The sequence below is a fragment of the Cynoglossus semilaevis genome, chromosome 13, assembly GCF_000523025.1.
Source record: "Cynoglossus semilaevis isolate Cse_v1.0 chromosome 13, Cse_v1.0, whole genome shotgun sequence".
NCBI lineage: Eukaryota > Metazoa > Chordata > Actinopteri > Pleuronectiformes > Cynoglossidae > Cynoglossus > Cynoglossus semilaevis.
In genome coordinates, this window is record NC_024319.1 from 18077654 (window position 1) to 18095392 (window position 17739).

The 17739-nt window shown below is 37.6% G+C and overlaps 2 protein-coding genes across 6 annotated transcripts in view; both read right to left on the minus strand.

Annotated features, from left to right (window-relative positions):
- Positions 1-418: 418 nt before the first annotated feature.
- On the minus strand, positions 419-13544 carry ethe1 (ETHE1 persulfide dioxygenase). Its single transcript, XM_008324045.3, has 7 exons — positions 13165-13544; positions 9082-9226; positions 5235-5383; positions 2856-2985; positions 2647-2736; positions 1284-1400; positions 419-701 (listed from the first exon to the last, which is right to left on the minus strand). The coding sequence occupies exons 1-7, from the start codon at positions 13375-13377 to the stop codon at positions 655-657; spliced, it is 891 nt and encodes a 296-aa protein (XP_008322267.1). The 5' UTR covers positions 13378-13544; the 3' UTR covers positions 419-654.
- A 2927-nt stretch (positions 13545-16471) lies between these two features.
- xrcc1 (X-ray repair complementing defective repair in Chinese hamster cells 1) overlaps positions 16472-17739 on the minus strand; it is a 19793-nt gene continuing 18525 nt past the window's right edge. For 3 of the 5 annotated variants that reach the window (XM_025061725.1, XM_025061726.1, XM_025061727.1), the window contains one exon: positions 16472-16940. In XM_025061725.1, coding sequence (XP_024917493.1) covers positions 16833-16940 — 108 coding nt within the window. In that variant the 3' untranslated portion in view covers positions 16472-16832. The remainder of the gene's footprint in view (positions 16941-17739) is intronic. The other 2 variants (XR_001761008.2, XR_003051551.1) reach the window with 1 other exon arrangement.

The window sequence follows — 17739 nt, forward strand, 5'->3', positions numbered from 1 at the left end:
AATACTTTGTGATATTTCAGTTTTTATTTTTTAATAAATTTGCAAAGATTTCTACATTTCTGTTTTGTCAAGATGGGGTGCTGAGTGTACATTAATGAGAAATAAAATGAACTTTTTTGATTTTAGTAAATGGCTGCAATGAAACAAAGAGTGACAAATTTAAAGGGGTCTGAATACTTTCCGTACCCACTGTATATATATATATATATTATATATACTGTATACATACAGTGTATATATGTATATACACACATAGATATATATACACACAAATATATATTAGGAGTTGTTATCAAAGTTTTTTGGAAAATTTATTCATAATCACTTATAGTCTTTTTTTTAACATGGCATATCTTGCCTACACAGAATGTACAGATGTTGAAGTTAAACACTGGAAATTCAAGCAAACGAGACTTGCTCATGATGGGTGCCCGTAAACATGAACATGTTTTATTAACGTTGGTCATTTAAGCTTGAACATTCACTTTCTATAGTCTGTATATACAAATCAGGATTTCATTACAATTTTAAGCAAGGTAAAATTCCTATAAAATCTAAATAAGAATCTGATTATGATTTACAATAGTTGGAAAAGGATCAGTAAAGCTACAAGGCCAAAAAGAGGGAAGGGTTGGGTCCTCATCTTCAGATGACTCAAACTTGATGCAATCCACAGACAATATTGGCAGGGACCGCTATATCTGCAAAAAAAAAAGAAAAAAAGAAAGACTGCATTTTAAAAAGAGAAAAATTAAATAAATTAAACAGACTGTGGAACGTTAGCATGCGTAGTACACATCTCTCTGCTGTCCTTAATCGCTCACCTGTGAACTTTACTGCTGCCAGCAGTTGAAAAAAAAACAAACAAACAAAAAAAGGTACTTTTCAAATGCAGTATAGTACCGTTTTAAATGTATATATATTGGTCTAGGAATAGGAATAGTTTCAGGAATAGTTGGTTAGACCTGTTTTTCTTACATGATTTTCTTACTGTTTTTTTTTTACATGGAAAAAGTAAAATAAAACTGTCCAAAAGCCATTGGAAGAAGGATTTAAAAAAGGCCTGTATCTCTGTGTCCGGGTCAAAATGTAAGGCAAGGTAATCCGCAAAGTTGGAGGGAACTGAAAGAGGCCTGTGGAACACTGTCAAAGTGCATTGCTGTAAAGTGCTTTATTATTCCTACTCTGGGGGATATTAGAATGCTAGAGCTAAGAGTATAAATAGCCTTTTCAAAATCAAAGAACAATTAAGGCGACTTTTGTCTGAAGTGTGTTTTTCATACCGATTTTTGAAGGTTTAGGGAGATTTAAGTTCTTCATTATGTTCACAAACTCTTCCAGGCTTTTGGTCAAGCGTGGGTTATATTTACGCTCCTCACCGACTGTAGAAACGGTTTGACCTGAAAAACAGATAATAAAACAACTATTAATTAGAATCAAATATATATTTTAGTAATAATTGTAGACAGCAGTCTTAAGGTATCCAAATATACTTATTCTGTGTACAACTGAAATATGTATTTGATGTTCTTTTAATCATTCTTAACTCGATAACCTAAGACTGTTTCTCCTGTTTACATACAGTATAGTACTAAATATGTTTACAATGAAATATTGGAACACATCCCAGTGAGGTCTTAGGCAAGCACACTAACATCACCACAATACTCTCGTCAATCTCAATTTTATTGTCACCTCACTCAGCAATCTTTTTGGAAGGAAGGGAAGTGAACTCATTGTGACTCAGCACACAACAAATTGTGACCTCTTCATTTATACCCATCACCAGGGTGAGCAGGGGACAGCCATGCTCAAACAACCTCAGTGGCAACTGAGCCCAAGCCACCACCGTGCAATAGCATTGTTGTTGATTTTAACTATTTAACTGTCCCTTGTTGGACTACACACAAACATTACATGCAATACACATAACACACATAAAGGCCTATCTCTTCTGAACGTTAAATTCTGTAGACTTGTAATTGTCTATTACCTTGGTTGCCGTAGGAGGAGCAGATAATAGCTCTGTACACATTTGCATTCTAACACTTAGTCCACCAATGGTTTTTAAGATTCTTTCCTATGATTTCATTTCATTTACTATTATTATTGAGAAAGGTGGAGAAACTACTTGGCCGATTCTGGGTTGGGCCCAACAACAATATGTTCCTATTAATTGTCATGACCGGGTAAAAAAACACACACTTGGTGGTATTTTTTAGGGGCCGGGGGAAGGTATGCTAAAAGTCAGTTGTACAGTGTTTACAGGATGCTGTGTCAACAATTCCTGACTGGGTAAAAAAACACATTTGCACACTTGGTGGTATTTTTTAGGGGGCGGGGGAAGGTAGGCTAAAAGTCAGTTGTGCAGTGTTTACAGGATGCTGTGTCAACAATCACATTTCATAAATTGTTCCACTCTGCTAGAAGCACTAGTGAATTTGTCTTGAGAATTTGAACCCTTGATTTGACTGGAATAAAATGTAATGTACATGAATGTACATGTAAAACTGATAAATATTGCTACAGTTATATTACTTTTAAAACGGAGAGACCATGTACAGGCTCTGTTGTACACATTAACACATACCTGGAACGTAATTTAATTCAAGAGAAAACAAGCACACCTGTGGAAAAAAAACCAACCTAAGTAGTCATGAGCAGGGTAAATGAGGCAGTGATCAGGCAGGGTGAAGATCTTCTGATGGATTGACTCATAAAGCCTCTTGGCACAGCCTGAATAAGACAATTTGTGAAGATTACCAGATTAATAAACACAAAAGCAAAATGTATTTAGCAGTGATAGAAGTGAAATTCTTCGTAAATGTTAGGGGAAAAAAATTGTGTTTATTTACCCTGCTGAAAGTCTGTCCTCCCACAGCCTCTGATAAGGACAGCATCTCCAGTAAATGCCATGCTCTCATCATCGAACACCAGTGTCACACAACCATCAGTGTGGCCTGGTGTCTCTCGTACTGTCAGACACTGCAGAAGAAAAAAGACAAAAGTCACCGTGTGTGCAAAATCGACAGCAACTTAAAACAGTTGAAAATGTATGAACAAAAACTTCTAAATGCAGTAAGATTTTGAAAATTATGTTTGGGAATAAATGACAGAAGACAGCAAGAATTTACCATATGTGACCTACGATATGCTGAGACAAATGGAGTATCACGCTAAGTTATACCTTAAGATTGGTTTCACAAATAAGGAGCTGCATTAACTTTAAGCGTATCTGTACCCGATTATCATCACCAGCAAAACGTTCACGTTATACAGGAAATAACCACACTGACATGAAGCAAGTTATCTCTGTTATTCACCTGTGATGGTGACTCCCTTTTAGCTTTTCCAAGACTAATGTAGAGGACGTCCATGCGGTGTTGCTACTTAGTTTGATTTGTTGTATTGCTGCACGGTGTAGACATCACAACAGTGAACTTACTTTACTTTTTTTACTGACTAAGCGCTGCTGCTTTCTGTCTGATTTCTCCTCTCACTGCTCCTCTCCTTCTTCTGCCATCTTGACTAGAAATTGTCAACTGTCCTTTGGGTCTAGGTGACCTAATGGCTGATAATATGCCTTTGTGTGTGTTTGTGTGTGTGTGTGTGTGTGAATGTGTTCCTGTACTGCATAGCTTGTGCCAACCTTTCCTCATACTCTGATTCTGGGACAAGATGCAAGCCAGTTGCGAGGAAACTTGGTGTGTACAAAATGCGAAGGACAATGGGAGGGTTAAATCAACCTTTCCTTATACTCATAAGAATACACCCATAGGTACCTTTTGGAAATGGAGGGTGTAATTGAGTCAGCTATTCAATTCTTTTAATCAGGAAATTACTTTGTAATAAATCAGATTTTTTTTAATCCGATTTTAGGAAAGTTTTGCTATATTACGAAATATACGAAAAAATAAACTAAAAGACAAAATAATTATACATACGAAAGTTTTGGCTTTAAAAGTGTGGATTCTCCTTTTTAAAATTGAGATAGGCGCATTTGCGAACAATCGCTGGTAGCTTTGTTTACTTAGACTAATTGGCTAATTGAGCATGCTCTTCTGTTCCTCACGCTGATTGGCTCATGCATTCTAGCATATCTCAGCATCTCCCCTTGTCTGTCAGTCGTTCACTTTGCACTTGATCGCCATTATACAACTCTACCATGCATAGGGAGGGTTGATAACAGTGTGGGGAACTATCTCACCTCTGCTTCGCAATTTTTCCCATCTCGCAGTGGGTCTTGGATATAGCGAAATATAGCGATAGGAGGGGGATCATAATATAAAACACCATGCCAACTCTGTCACTAACCTGGAAAGGAAGGACTGCTGGCAGAAAATTGGTGGCTATGTATATGAGTAACTTCACACTGATATATTTTACTGATCTAAATTTTGTGTTTTGTATTTAATTGAAAAGCGATTGAAAAGTGTTTTATTGAAAGCGAGACTGAGTATTTAAATGTTCAATGTTCAGTGAAAATTTGACAATAAACCTTTTTAAGTAGTAAAAATAGCTCAAGCCTGTCAGATCTATGTTTGGGCTTACACCCCAAAACATTAATCAGGTGCTCAGATTATTCATGGCCACATCAAAGTGAAATAATAAACGTATTATCTGTGACAACAAGTACTAGGCAGGCCTAATTCATATTTTATATTGCTCATACAGAATTTCATTAGGAAATGCCAGTGGATCATTGCAATCTCGAAAAAATTCACTCATGTCAAGGTTTGCCCACATTATTCTTGCTTCTGTGATTTCCCAGCTTGGAATAAATAATGTCTGTCTGCCTGCCTGCCTGCCTGTCTATTATGTTCAATAAACAGTCAGGTTTTCAGTTAACACATTTTATTGGATGTGGTCAGGAGCACATCCAAAATCACTGCTGCTTCAGTCCTACTGTGTGTGTCTATGCACACAGTCACACTGTGTAATCACTATGCAGCTTTAATTAGTCCCCTTTTACAGCCCATTTCAGCTAAAACTCTGTACATAACCTGGTCAGGACCAGGTCAGAGAGGTAACTAAATAAACTCTCAGAACCATGGCCTCACGTCAGCAGATGTTCAGTTATTTAGGGTGTGTAATTCAGTCTTAAAATGTGTGCCTCACTTTTTGGCAATTGACATGCCTTGGCTAACCTAAGAAACTGTCTTGTTTTGTGATGATTTTACATTTCTTCTAAAGCTGATGAAATGTTGCAAGACAATGTATGTAAGGCATCTTACATGCTTTCCAAAGGTGATGTCGTCTCCCTCTGACAGTAATATATCTGCAGTTGCACCACTGAATTTGGAGATTGCGCTCTTCAGACCAGCTATTTGTTTCTTCATCAGCCCTGTGCTTGTGATGTGGTCGGCATGGCAGTGGGTGTTAACTAACCAGGAAGAAAAAAATGTGTTTTACAACTCAGTGAAGTAGACCCATATTAACGTAATAAAATCATATATACTGTAAAGGTATACACAATATTTTTTGTGTACGTCTGAGTTCTCCTGATTTGTGCACATACATATGATTACTGAATTCTAAATTAAATGCTAGTAATGTATGGATGTAACTCAATGCACTCAATTCACGATACAGATAATATTTAATTTGTGGCCTCTGGGCCACATGCTGCCCAGATGCAAACCCCTGAGTGGCCCAGTTCGTGGTCCAAAAAAAAAAGACAGGGTGAGAGACATTAAATAATAATAATAATTGGGGAGCCAATAAAAATATGAAGTGATTCAGAATTCTAGAGAAGGGATTCCTACTGTAGAACAGACCATGAAGTGATTCAGAATTCTAGAGAAGGTGCAGAACTTCTCAATAAAAGAATTACACAGATCAACTTTACTTTTGGCACTCTAAAGGCTACAGCGCAACAAAACTGTTCCACGAAGGGCCGCTGTGGCTGCAGGTTTTTGTTCCAACCAAGCAGTAGCACACCTGAGTTGGCAGGTTTAATCAACTAGTCTCAGTCTTCAGACAGCTGATTGGTCAAACTGTGTGCTCTTGGTTAGTTGGAACAAAAACCTGCAGCCACACGGCCCTTTGAGGAACAGTTTGGGCATGAGTTTGGGCATGAGTTAGGTACTGGAGAAAGTTGAAAGGATTATGGACATGCACAGGCAACCCAACACAGTAAAAGCAAGGAACATGCACAGAAGTGTGTATTGACTTTCCTGAGTCCATTGAGTGTAAAAGCTAGGATTGTGAGATTGTGAGATTGTGTAACTGTGTAATTGTGCTGAGATTGTGTAACGAGCTGATCCTTGTCCAATTAAGCACGCAGCGTCCAGGTATATTTTACGGTATTCATTAGAAAACACAATGTTACTATAACTGCTTTTACTTACATACACGCACAGAGAATGGTCGTCAAAAGCGCTCTGAACGAAAGTGTTAGTCTCAGTGGTAACTTGGCAGCCGGTGGACTCGAACCCGAAACCTTACATATTCAGTAATCTAAACGTAACACGTTCCATGTTTCCTCTTATTAATACAAATTCTCAATTAGTAATTTAGCAGACCTGACCTTAGCAGACGTGGAGAGCGCCATTAACAATCAGTAAATAGTTCAGACAGTGAATATTCAGAAAGATCAAGATGGTCACGTGGAAAGGCACCCCATGAACCTTGTATACGTAATTGAATAATTAAATTAATTATTTAGTAATTTAATATAATTAAATAATGTATTAATTATTTATAATTAAATAAATAATTGTATAAGTACTTGAAGGAAGAGTATGAGCAGTACACTGACGAGACGGCTACGCAACGCATATTTCCAGGGTAGCAGTGCACCAGGCTTGGAGGAAGATATCGTATCGGACTTGAATTTTAAACTGTCCTGTGTATCGGACAACACTTATGTGGGAGTGCATCATGTGTCCAACCCTTTGCCCTTCCACCCTGGGGGCAGGAGTTTTACAGTCCAGTGGTTCTCTAGCAACGGTGCCTGATGCTTATGTATCAGGAGTTGACCTGCATGTTAATGAGGAAGAGTCGGAGTACGTCTTTGACTTTGGTGGGGATGTCAAAAGAGTTGACCACCTGGCTGCACCAAAATTATCTGCAGCAGAAGTTGCCCCCCCCTTGACAACAGCTTGGGAGGAATGCAGCCCTCCCTCGCTGTCACCATCACCATCAGCCGTCAGTAGCTCACACCCACTCATACTCACTCAGACCCAGGCGTCCACCTAGGGTGTGCATATGATAGGATAAGTAAGCTTATGGCTTGTTCGCTGCCTTGTCCGCTGCCTTGTCCGCTGCCTTGTTCTTCTATCTTGTCCTGTTTTTTTGTTTTTTTTTTATCGAGGGGTCCAAGGTTGAAAGACTGTTTTTTTGTGTTGTTTCCTTTGTTATTTTTTAGGAAAAAGCCCTTAGACAATGAGCTAATTTGTTTGTATAGTCCTGTAAGGCCTGAGGACGTGCCTTTTTTTCACAGTGTCATCTGCAAACATCATAGTCCATGGGGACTCCTGTCTGACCTCATCTGTCAATCTGTCCATCACCAAAGCAAACAAGAAGGGGCTCAGGGCCGATCCTTGATGTAGTCCCACCTGCACCTTGAAGTCTTCTGTCCTTCCAACAGCGCACCTCACTACTGTTATAATGCCAAATGTATCATAGTTGATACATGAGTTTTACAGCCCTCCACATGAGCAGTGTTATTTTTTTCCCTGAAAAACCAGATGTGTACAATCAGACACATGCAGTGCACAGATAATTCAACAGGGGATAGTTATTCACTCATTAGTGGGCCTTCAGGTGACACTACAAGATTGCCATGACTTAGCATTTGGACACAGGCGGTTCTTGAATAAGAACTTTGCCAAGTTTGAAAAGGTTAAGTTTTTTTTTTTATCTTTACTGAAACATCAATAGTTACTGGGTTGATGCAATTTAAAAATACTTAAAATTTCATAATCTATGTTTTAGTAAAACTATGTTGAAAATGATGTATCAAATTTGATACAGCAGGTATATAAGGTCATGTAACTTTAAATCAGTCAACTTAAATTACATAATATGGTACATTTAGAGTAAAAAAAAGTTACTTGCTGTATAATAGTACATATTAATATCTTATTATATATAATAGATATATTATATACTATATATATAATATATATAAGGTGAAGGGAAAGGTTTACAGGATGGTTGTGAGACCAGCCATGATGTATGGTTTAGAGACAGTAGCAATAGGCAGAAGACAGGAGGTGGAGCTGGAAGTGGCAGAGTTTAAGATGCTAAGATTCTCTTTAGGAGTGACATGGATGGACAAGATCAGGAAAGAGGTCATTAGAGGGACAATACAGACAGGAAGGTTTGGAGAAAAAGCTAGAGAAGCCAGATTGAGATGGTTTGGACATGTGCAGGGACAGTGGATACATTGGTAGAAGAAGTCGCAGAGAGAAAGAACAGGCACAAATGTCATCGCAGAGAGAAAGAACAGGCACAAATGTCAAATGGAAGGAATAAATGTAGTGGTTTTAGTTGTCAAATTCACCAAACTGTCTAATTTATGTCAATTAATTTTATAAGCCCATCGCTGCAGTACCAATGGGCTTTGTCCATAATTAATATAACAGAACAGAAGATAGAAAATTGGGAATAAATGAGGAATAGGAGAGTACTGAGGAAGCTACATAAAATATTTTTTTAAATCGACAGCTCACGGCACTGAATAGAACTGTAAAAAATGTCTGCTCTAACTCACCCAAAATATGTGCATGTAACCCATGGCAACTGTAACTGCATGGGTATGCTTTGCAACCTCTAGCGCTGTCTAAAAGGTGGAATCTGGGGCAGCACCACAACACAAACAGGCAAATCAAAGACCACTTCCCCACCAACAGCGTAATCCATGCTAAAAAATTTGCTCAGCTGAAAGCCTGTCAACAAGGTGGAAGTCAGGGATTTTGGGCTTAAAAGGTTGGGAACCACCGTACCAGATGGTACTATGGAAAACATGTAAATGACTGTCTACTTGTTATCGTCACAGGCTTAATATCAGAGATAGCTTCTGTTAAAACTTCTGTTCCAAAGTGTTATAAAGTGATAAAACCAACTTCATCATACCTGCCACCTTGAGATTTAGTCCGAGCTCATGTATTAGCTTTAAATCTCTTCCCATGGTCTCTAGTACTGGATCGATGAGAACAGCCTCCTTCGTCTCAGGGTCTGCCAACAGATAAGTGTAGGTGCTGCTTTCCGATTCAAACAGCTAAAAAAAAAAAAAAAAAAAAACAAAAACAAAAAGTTAATGTGCAGCTAAAAAACAAGAAAAAGTCATTACTGTATTGAGTAAATGTAGGCAAAGTTGTCCTTTTTTCTAACAATCAATTTCTCTTTTATCCCACTTAAGGGCAGGTTAAACTTGGCAAATTCAAACACAGCACATGAAACAAAATAGCATTACATCAAGTGAGTAATCCAAGGGTACTCAAATTACAGTGCTTATAGTGATGGTTAATGTAATTTATTTTCTTTTTCTACACGTTTTTGATGTTAACACTTTTTTTTTTTAGTTTTAGATCAACACATTACATCATCAACACTAAACACACAGATCACTGTGACAGTAGTGGAGGTAGGTATGCCCATGACACTAGGGCTGGGAATCGGTTCAATTTCAAGAATCGATTCGATTCCGGTACTCAAGATTCAGAATCGATTCTCATGATTAGATTCGATTTCGATTTGTGTAGAATCGATTATCATGATTAGATTCGATTTCGATTTGTGTTATTTGAGCTGTAATCTGAATTAATTGACTACTTAGTTATGCAACACATCCATACTGGTATTATATCCATACTTGACAGCAAATTAATATGAAAGTTGGTAGTTATGACTGTTGAAATGGCACCAAAGGACCAATAAATTAATATGAAAGTGATGATAGTATCGCTTTCCAAAACATGCTATGGGCAGAATTAGATTAAAAATGCATTAAAGCTGTAATTATACTGGAACTAACCTTGTGAATTATTATTATATAAGCATCTACCCATTAGCTGTTAAATACAAATAAATGTACTTTTATTGTAAAATAAAACTATAACATATTTACAACAAGGTCTCTGGCATGTTGTGCTGAATATCCAGCAGAGCATTAACAATGGGACAGCAAGCAGCATGACTGACACCACTGCTTGTAATGCAGTCACTAATCTGGGTGTGAGCAGAACAGAAGAGGTTGTGGGTTGCAGTTCCAGAAAGCGCTCCAGCATATCGAGCGCACTGTTCCACCAAGTCACTTTGCGAATAGTGAGCTTGTGTGCCTTTAGCTGCAGTAGCTACTGCTTTTCTTTGAGGATGTGGGTGGCTGTCGTACTGCGATGAAAGTACTTTGCGATGTGCCTCGCTCTCCCAAGCACGCGTGCAACATGTGGGAGTTTGAGACCGGTTTGCGATGCGATGCGTATGATGTGAGTGAAGCAGCCTACATGCATTAGCCCCATTATCTCAACCGCACGGACCATATTTGCCACGTTGTCGGTCACCACAGCTGGATCCTTACTTGTCAGGCCCAACCCCTGCATCGCTGTCGTCAACAATGCTGCTAAACTGGCAGAGCGATGTTCAGTTTAATCTTGGTGGTTTGTAGAACATGAGAGAGGAGGTTCCACTCATCATTCGTTCTTTAAAAAAAAAACATTGATTTTTGGACATACAAATCAATATTCGAGAATTAAATGGAGAATCAACTCAGTATCGGCGAATCGATATTTTGAACTCAGGCCTACATGACACATGTACCATACAAAATTACATAATAGAGAGTGAAATTTAAAAAAAATATAATATATTGCAATGTTGTACAAGGCCTTAAATGGACAGTTTCTACAAGCAGGCAGTGATGCCAATGACACAAAGACGACATCCACGAAGCAGTATCTTGTTAAGAATTTAGTTAATTTCCTGTGTGACTGATAATATCAGTGGGCACTGTGGATAACGCGTCTGACTACGGATCAGAAGATTCTAGGTTCGACTCCTGGCTAGCTTGTAACTTAGGGCGTTGGTGGATTAGTGGTTATGAAGCGGACTTGAGTCCAAAAGGCTTCAGGTTCGGGTCCACCAGTTGCCAATTTACCACAGAGGTGCTCCCCAGGCAGCTTGAAGCTGCCCACTGTTCACTTTGGCGATGGGTTAAAAGCAGAGGTCACATTTCGTTGAGTGCAGTGGTGTGCTGTGTCACAATAACAAGTAGTGGTTACCTATGAAGGACCATGTATTTGCTCCCAACCAATAGGCAAAAAACCTAGGCAAAACTATTCAGTGCAACAGGCACAGAAAGGTTTTGCCTACTGATTCCACTGCATTGTGCCACGCTTGCTCTCCGAACTCAGTTGTTAAGTCCTTGTTCCATAGACTTTTAGTTTTGACAATATTACATTGATGAGGGACTGTAGTTTTCCATAGAAATATGAAATGTTTGACCTGAAGATAGTCTAGATATGATGAGAAGGTATAGCATATTTTATATTCCAGTGACACTGCTCCAGTGATAGCAAATTATTATCAGTCAAATACATTTCCAAATATTCCATGATGATTCCATGATCGTACCAACACTGAAATATGTCTGTGCCCAGACCTGGTGGAGATACCTTATTCTGTATAATGGCTAGATATAGGGCTAGAGTGGGACCTTAACATTGAAAAACTTGATGTCAACACATTTAAACAACACACTCAATTAATTTTTTGCTGACCCCTGCTTCGGCTATCTAGCTCAAGATCTAGGGCCCAGATGTCCAAATGAACTGACGTACCACCTTCACAAGGGTGAACCTGAGGATGTTTTTGTGCACTGTTCTGTTGAAGTTCTGAAAGGTTGTTGGTAATCCTTGCGTCAGTTTGGGACAGCTGTCTTGAGGCAATGATCCCCAAAGGGCTTAGAAGAGAGTCTTGTTGGTTTTCTTTTAATTTATTTAGTTGTACAGTATGCCTTGAAATGCATATATTTCATTTCATTCATGTTTCATTTGTATTTTGTGGAGACACATCGACTTCCTGATAAAAATATTATTATGCTTTACATTTTCCGGGACGCAGGGGTAACAGCCTTACGTGACTGTTGTCATGTCCAACCCAGAACCTCTTACAAAAATATTTTTTATTTGACTTTTTTGTGACACATTAACATAAGATAAGATAAGATAAGATAAGGCTTTATTCACCCCACACTGGGGAAATTCAGTTGTTACAGAAGAACAACAGACATGTAACGGTAACAGTAACAGCAGGGTCTTTACAAGATGTATATCAGTAAAGTGACTTTTTCCAGAGAGGAATAAAGTGACTAAAGTTGTAGTGCACGTAGCACAAAATAAAATAAAATATAAATAAAGACTTAATAAGTAATGGGTCAATGAAAAAACATGTTTCAGATTTCAAATTATAAACTTTTGCATTGCAGGTTTAAAATATTTTATAACATGAGCAAATGTAAGCTGATCAGTGCACGGAAATATAAACCACAATCGTTCAGTAAGGAACAAAAAACGATTTGGAAATACAAAATGTATAAATATTTATTATATACAAATGTTTTAACAAAATGGAATTGTAACCAAATATGTTTTAAAAACTTTAATAAATTATCTTAATTAGTTAAAAACTACAACAAAGTTGTAAAATTTACAATAAAAATGTATTCATTTTAGAAAATATACTAGTTACGTTCTTGATATTATGTCTCTGGTTTTTTAGACCAATTGTGAGACAAACAGTAAACTGCGCCACAAGTGACGAATAGAACGCTGCATGTTCAGTTCGCGTATATATACACATACATATATAGTATTTGCAGTTAATTTTATTTCCTCCATTTCTAATATTGATATTTTTATTTTGGATACTGTATACGACACACTCAATAAAGTTCTAAAAAAAGTACTGTATTTCAAACACGGAAGTACCATGCCATCCACTGTTTTAGTCAGCACTAGCGTCCTTGTTGTTGTAGAAAATAAATAGAATGAGAAAAATTCGAAACATAATGTTATGTGCATTGTTATACCGGAACTACGACTTCACCTAACACATATCCTATGGCTTACCATTTGATAATTCGGTAATGTTTTTAGGTTTCACTGCATCCGCCCCGTTTTTATATAATAAAATAAGGATGAAATGAACTCCACAGCCTACCTGTCTAAAGACAAGTCCCCGGCCACCAGCCATTTGAGAGTAGTTCTTTCTAACGAAGGCCTGCAGCGGGTTAGCGGTGTTCTTTGCGCGGAAATGTACACAGAAGCTGTTGTGGACGTATCCTCTAATCCAGTCTTTCGTGTTGTTTGTAAGACGGTCCGTGAGTGCTAATACCCGCCTTGCTAGGCGGTTTCTGCATACGAGTAAATGCATAGCTGTGAATACTCAGCTACAACGTCTTCACGCATCTGAGTGAGCAGTCGAAAACTGCAAACCGGTTTTACAACTCTGGTTAACTTAGGTAATTAAATCACTAGACCGCTGCTCACGTCCGCAGCCGTTCCGTGAGCAGCGGTCTGAGTTTTTTTGCTAAGTCATTGTACGCCCACGACAACTATTACAGCCTATGTGACTGTTGTCACGTCCTACCCCAATAAAAAAAAAAACAACGTTTTTTTATTTTGACTTTTTTGTGACACATTAAGATAAGATATGGCAATATAACATAATACTTCAATCATCCCACACCGGGGTAATTCAAATTGTTACAGCAGCAGGACAGACATGTAATAGTAACAGCAGGGTAGACACAGTATTTACAAGCTGTCCAGCAAGGACTAAAGTGACTAAAGTTGTAGTGCACGTAGAAGAGAAGAAAACAAAATAAAAATAATATCAAAAACAGTGCACAGAAATATAAACTAGGGTCGTTCAGTAATGAACAGAAACGATTTGGAAATACAAAATGTATTTATTCATAGGCAAATACTCTGTCAGTATTCAGCATACAACTTTTGGCATGATTTCAGAAAGTTTAATCTCAGAGATTTTTCTTATCTGTGTGGGGCTTTTCTGGAGGTGGAGAAACTCTCTTTTACCGGAGTCCTTTATGTTTTGTTGGGCAGAACCTTTTCAAAAGTGAAATGAAACTTCTAAGGGATTTTGTAAAGTATTTCAGCATCATTAAGGTGAAGCAAACATAGGTACTGGTCCCAATGTCCACCTGAAGGTATAATCATCAATAGCTTTTCTATGATCAATAGCTTGATTACAAATAAAACACTGAAATGTTGTTCCATGTTTACTTATTGTGAAAATCTAATTATATGACTCAAAACACATCTACTTTTCAATAACGTGTCCACAAAATGTGCTTGATCAAATAGTAGCATTTTGAAAATTCTTTGCTTTATCAAGAATAAATCTTTATTTATTAATGTACAATGTCAATGGTACAGATTTGAATAGACATTAGACTTTATCATTTTAGGTTGGAAAAAAAATCAAATACTGTTTGTTAGCACAAAGCAACTAGCAGCAAAAATACAAATAAAAGTGAAGCATTAGTACTTCTCTGTCACATAGGCAGGACTACAGGTTAAAACAGATGTAAAAATAACCATTTCACAGTATTTTAAAAAAAATGCATTAAAGCAGTACTTCACAAATATGTCTATGAAGACTTTCAGTCATCCAGGTCATGGTCAAGGTTGAAGAGTTCTGTTAGGCAACTGGAATATGGCACTCTGCACATAAGTGTACCACTTCTGTAATGCTTGAATGATAACAAGCCATCAGTCACTAGGTGGCAGCAACTTATACACTAGTTTGTACAGATAAAAAATATATATGTTATCAGTACCCAATTTGCGGGGGTGGGGTTGCAATTGGCATGAAAACATTTAATAATTAAGATTAATAATTCTTCAAGATTGCTCATTCTGTAACTTAATCAAAATGAAAAACACTTTTAAGATTTCATTTCCAAAATTTACCATAGCAAATACATACCAAAATGAATTTTGAAATGTCACATTTAAAAATGAAAATGCATTAGCAGAATGATTTTTCTTTTTTTTTTTGACTCAAATATAAAATATTTAATCATCCAAACTGCATTGTCCCCCACATGCTGCTTCCTGCACTTAAGCTGTCCTGCTCACTTTGGTCATGAGTAAAATGCAGTGCTGTGTCACAATGACTAAACCTTCCTGCAGGTGGTGAGTCCACTGGAAGGTACCAACCGCCCTAACCGGGATTTGATCTTGCCCAGGAGGTGAACCCTGGAGTTCCACACCAATGACAGAGACATTGCCTCTGGGCCAAAGCGCCACATAACTGTTTATGAGAAAAATAAAACTTTCGACTATGTGAAGACTCTGACCCTCAAAGTCAGTTATCTTTTAAAACCAGCCGTTATACATTTTTGTGTGGTTGTTTTTGCTTTTTGTCTGTAGGTGTGTGTGTGTGGCAGTTTCTGAATCTGCTAGGAAATGCTATTTCAATGTACAGATCAAGTACAAACTACTGTACGTTACACTTTGTTCATATTAACAATATTACTTTTAGGCACAGAGAAGTAGTTTGAAGTTTTGAAAGGTTGAGTTCCTGGTCTATTGGTTCTATTAAAATTTATATAATGTGAAATGAATAATGCCCTTATAAACAATATGGTATGAGCTATGTACAGCTTCATAGCCTTATACAAGTAAATAAGTTTGTCATCAATTTGATCCACAATCCATATTTGGTAATACATTATTAAATGATTTGAAAAGATTAGATAAAACTTTATTGATCCCTTTCAGAGATTCCCTCAAGGGAAATGAAAATCAGCAGAAGTATGCAAGCAAAATATAAAATAAAAAGTCAAAAATATTAAAAAAAGCATAAGGGGGCCAGATGGTTTTCAAGGCAGTCGAGAAGTCCAGAAAGTGAATCCCCAATTTTCCTGCAATACCCATGTTTCCCAAATAGCTGGTGTAGAAAATGAGAAATATTGCATAATAGCATTTTAGTGTTTATGCATTTATCTAAGTTCACACGAACACTCCATCTATCTGCTCCTGGCCCGGCCCCCTTGTTCAATTTTAGAACAACTGTGGCCCGTGAGTCAAAAAGTTTGCCCACGCCTGATTTAGCTGGTAAAGGATGGAATAATCTGGCTGAATTGGTTGAACAAGTCATACAGGGCAGCCCACATCATGATTCAAATTCCCAGAAATAATAATGAATGCCTCCAAATCACATGATCCTCATTTATTTATTGGGCTTCCAACAGGGCCAGAGTAACAAACTCCGCTTAGCTCTGCCAGAATGGGATGTCATACCCAGTAAACCAGTAGTTGCTCTTGACTAAGTGAGAAAACCAGCTTCTGTTGTAAGTTGAAAATATCAATGTGATATGTACAAAACTACACACTCCTCGAAATGAGCAAAACAAGTAAAAAAAAAAAACACCTAATAATGCAGACTTACTGGAAGGCAGCAGTCTCCTCAGCACAAAATGAGGCAAATGCAAAATCAGTAAACATTAACAATTATTTATTTATACATTACAGAAAATTGTTTTACAAAATAGATGTTTAGAAGAGATTAACACTCTAGCTCACTAATGTGTTTAAGCCTTGTTAGCTTACTCTGGAACTCACATGACAGCAAAGTTAACCAACTAACTAACCTATAGTTTCAATTAGACTAATGACTATCATATTGATATGAGGCAGAATGGGCAAAACCACACCAAAACAAACAAACAAACTGTATCCTAAATTAGCCTAAAACACAACTGAAATTATTCATATTTTTTCCATTTCTCATTTTTTTCATCCACTTCTTGTTTAATATAAAAATTGTGCTCAAACACACCTTTTCTTGTATGTGGTGGTTCAGGGTACAACAGAGTACGACTGATAAGGCAGCATCCTCTGTTTTTCATTAATTGCATATATCCATGCTGTTTTGACAAAGTTCAGATTAGTGTTCTCCATCAGTGCCTGAACAAAGACAGGAAAGAAAAAAAGAGGCTGTGTCAACGCATGCTTCAAAACACTGAAAATTTACTGTTACCGTAATGTTCGGACTATTAAGTGCACCTGAATATAGGCCGCACCCACTAAATTTAAAACGAAATAAAGAATTGTACATATACAGTATAGGCTGCACGTCTCTATAAGCCACAGGTGTCCACATTGTAACATGGGATATTTACACAAAGATTTTTTTTCATTTTTAATTAAATAAATTCTTTTTTTCTGAACAGCGCATGTAACACGGCTGGTTACGCGTTTGCTCTTTTCTGCTTCGGAGCCCCGACTGCAGTTGGAATGCACAAGGGGGACTTAGTGATCTGCTTCAGGGTCAAAGCTAACATTAGCTCCAGGGCTAACTCCCTTCACTTTGTACTTGTCCGCAGCAGAGGTAAACAGAAATAGGGAAGTTGGGGTCTCTATTATTAGCTCATCTCTCTCTCTCTCTCTCTCTCTCTCTCTAGACCGTAAAAACCTATAAATAAACTGCATCGTTGTTTAAGCGGCAAGCTTCAAAGCGTGTGAAAAAAAATAGCCGGAAATTACGGTAATTGATAAATAATTATTAATTAAGTATTAAAAAGTTCTACCAACTTTCTGTTTAAGCAATCACACAAAATAAATCACGTCAAAAACCGGCCTTAAATACCAAAATTTAACTTTGGTATAGTATTCTGTCAACACCCCTCCTTGAACCGCAACCTTAACGTGGTGGAGGGGTTTGAGTATCCGAATGAACCTAGGAGCTATGTTGTCGGGGGCTTAA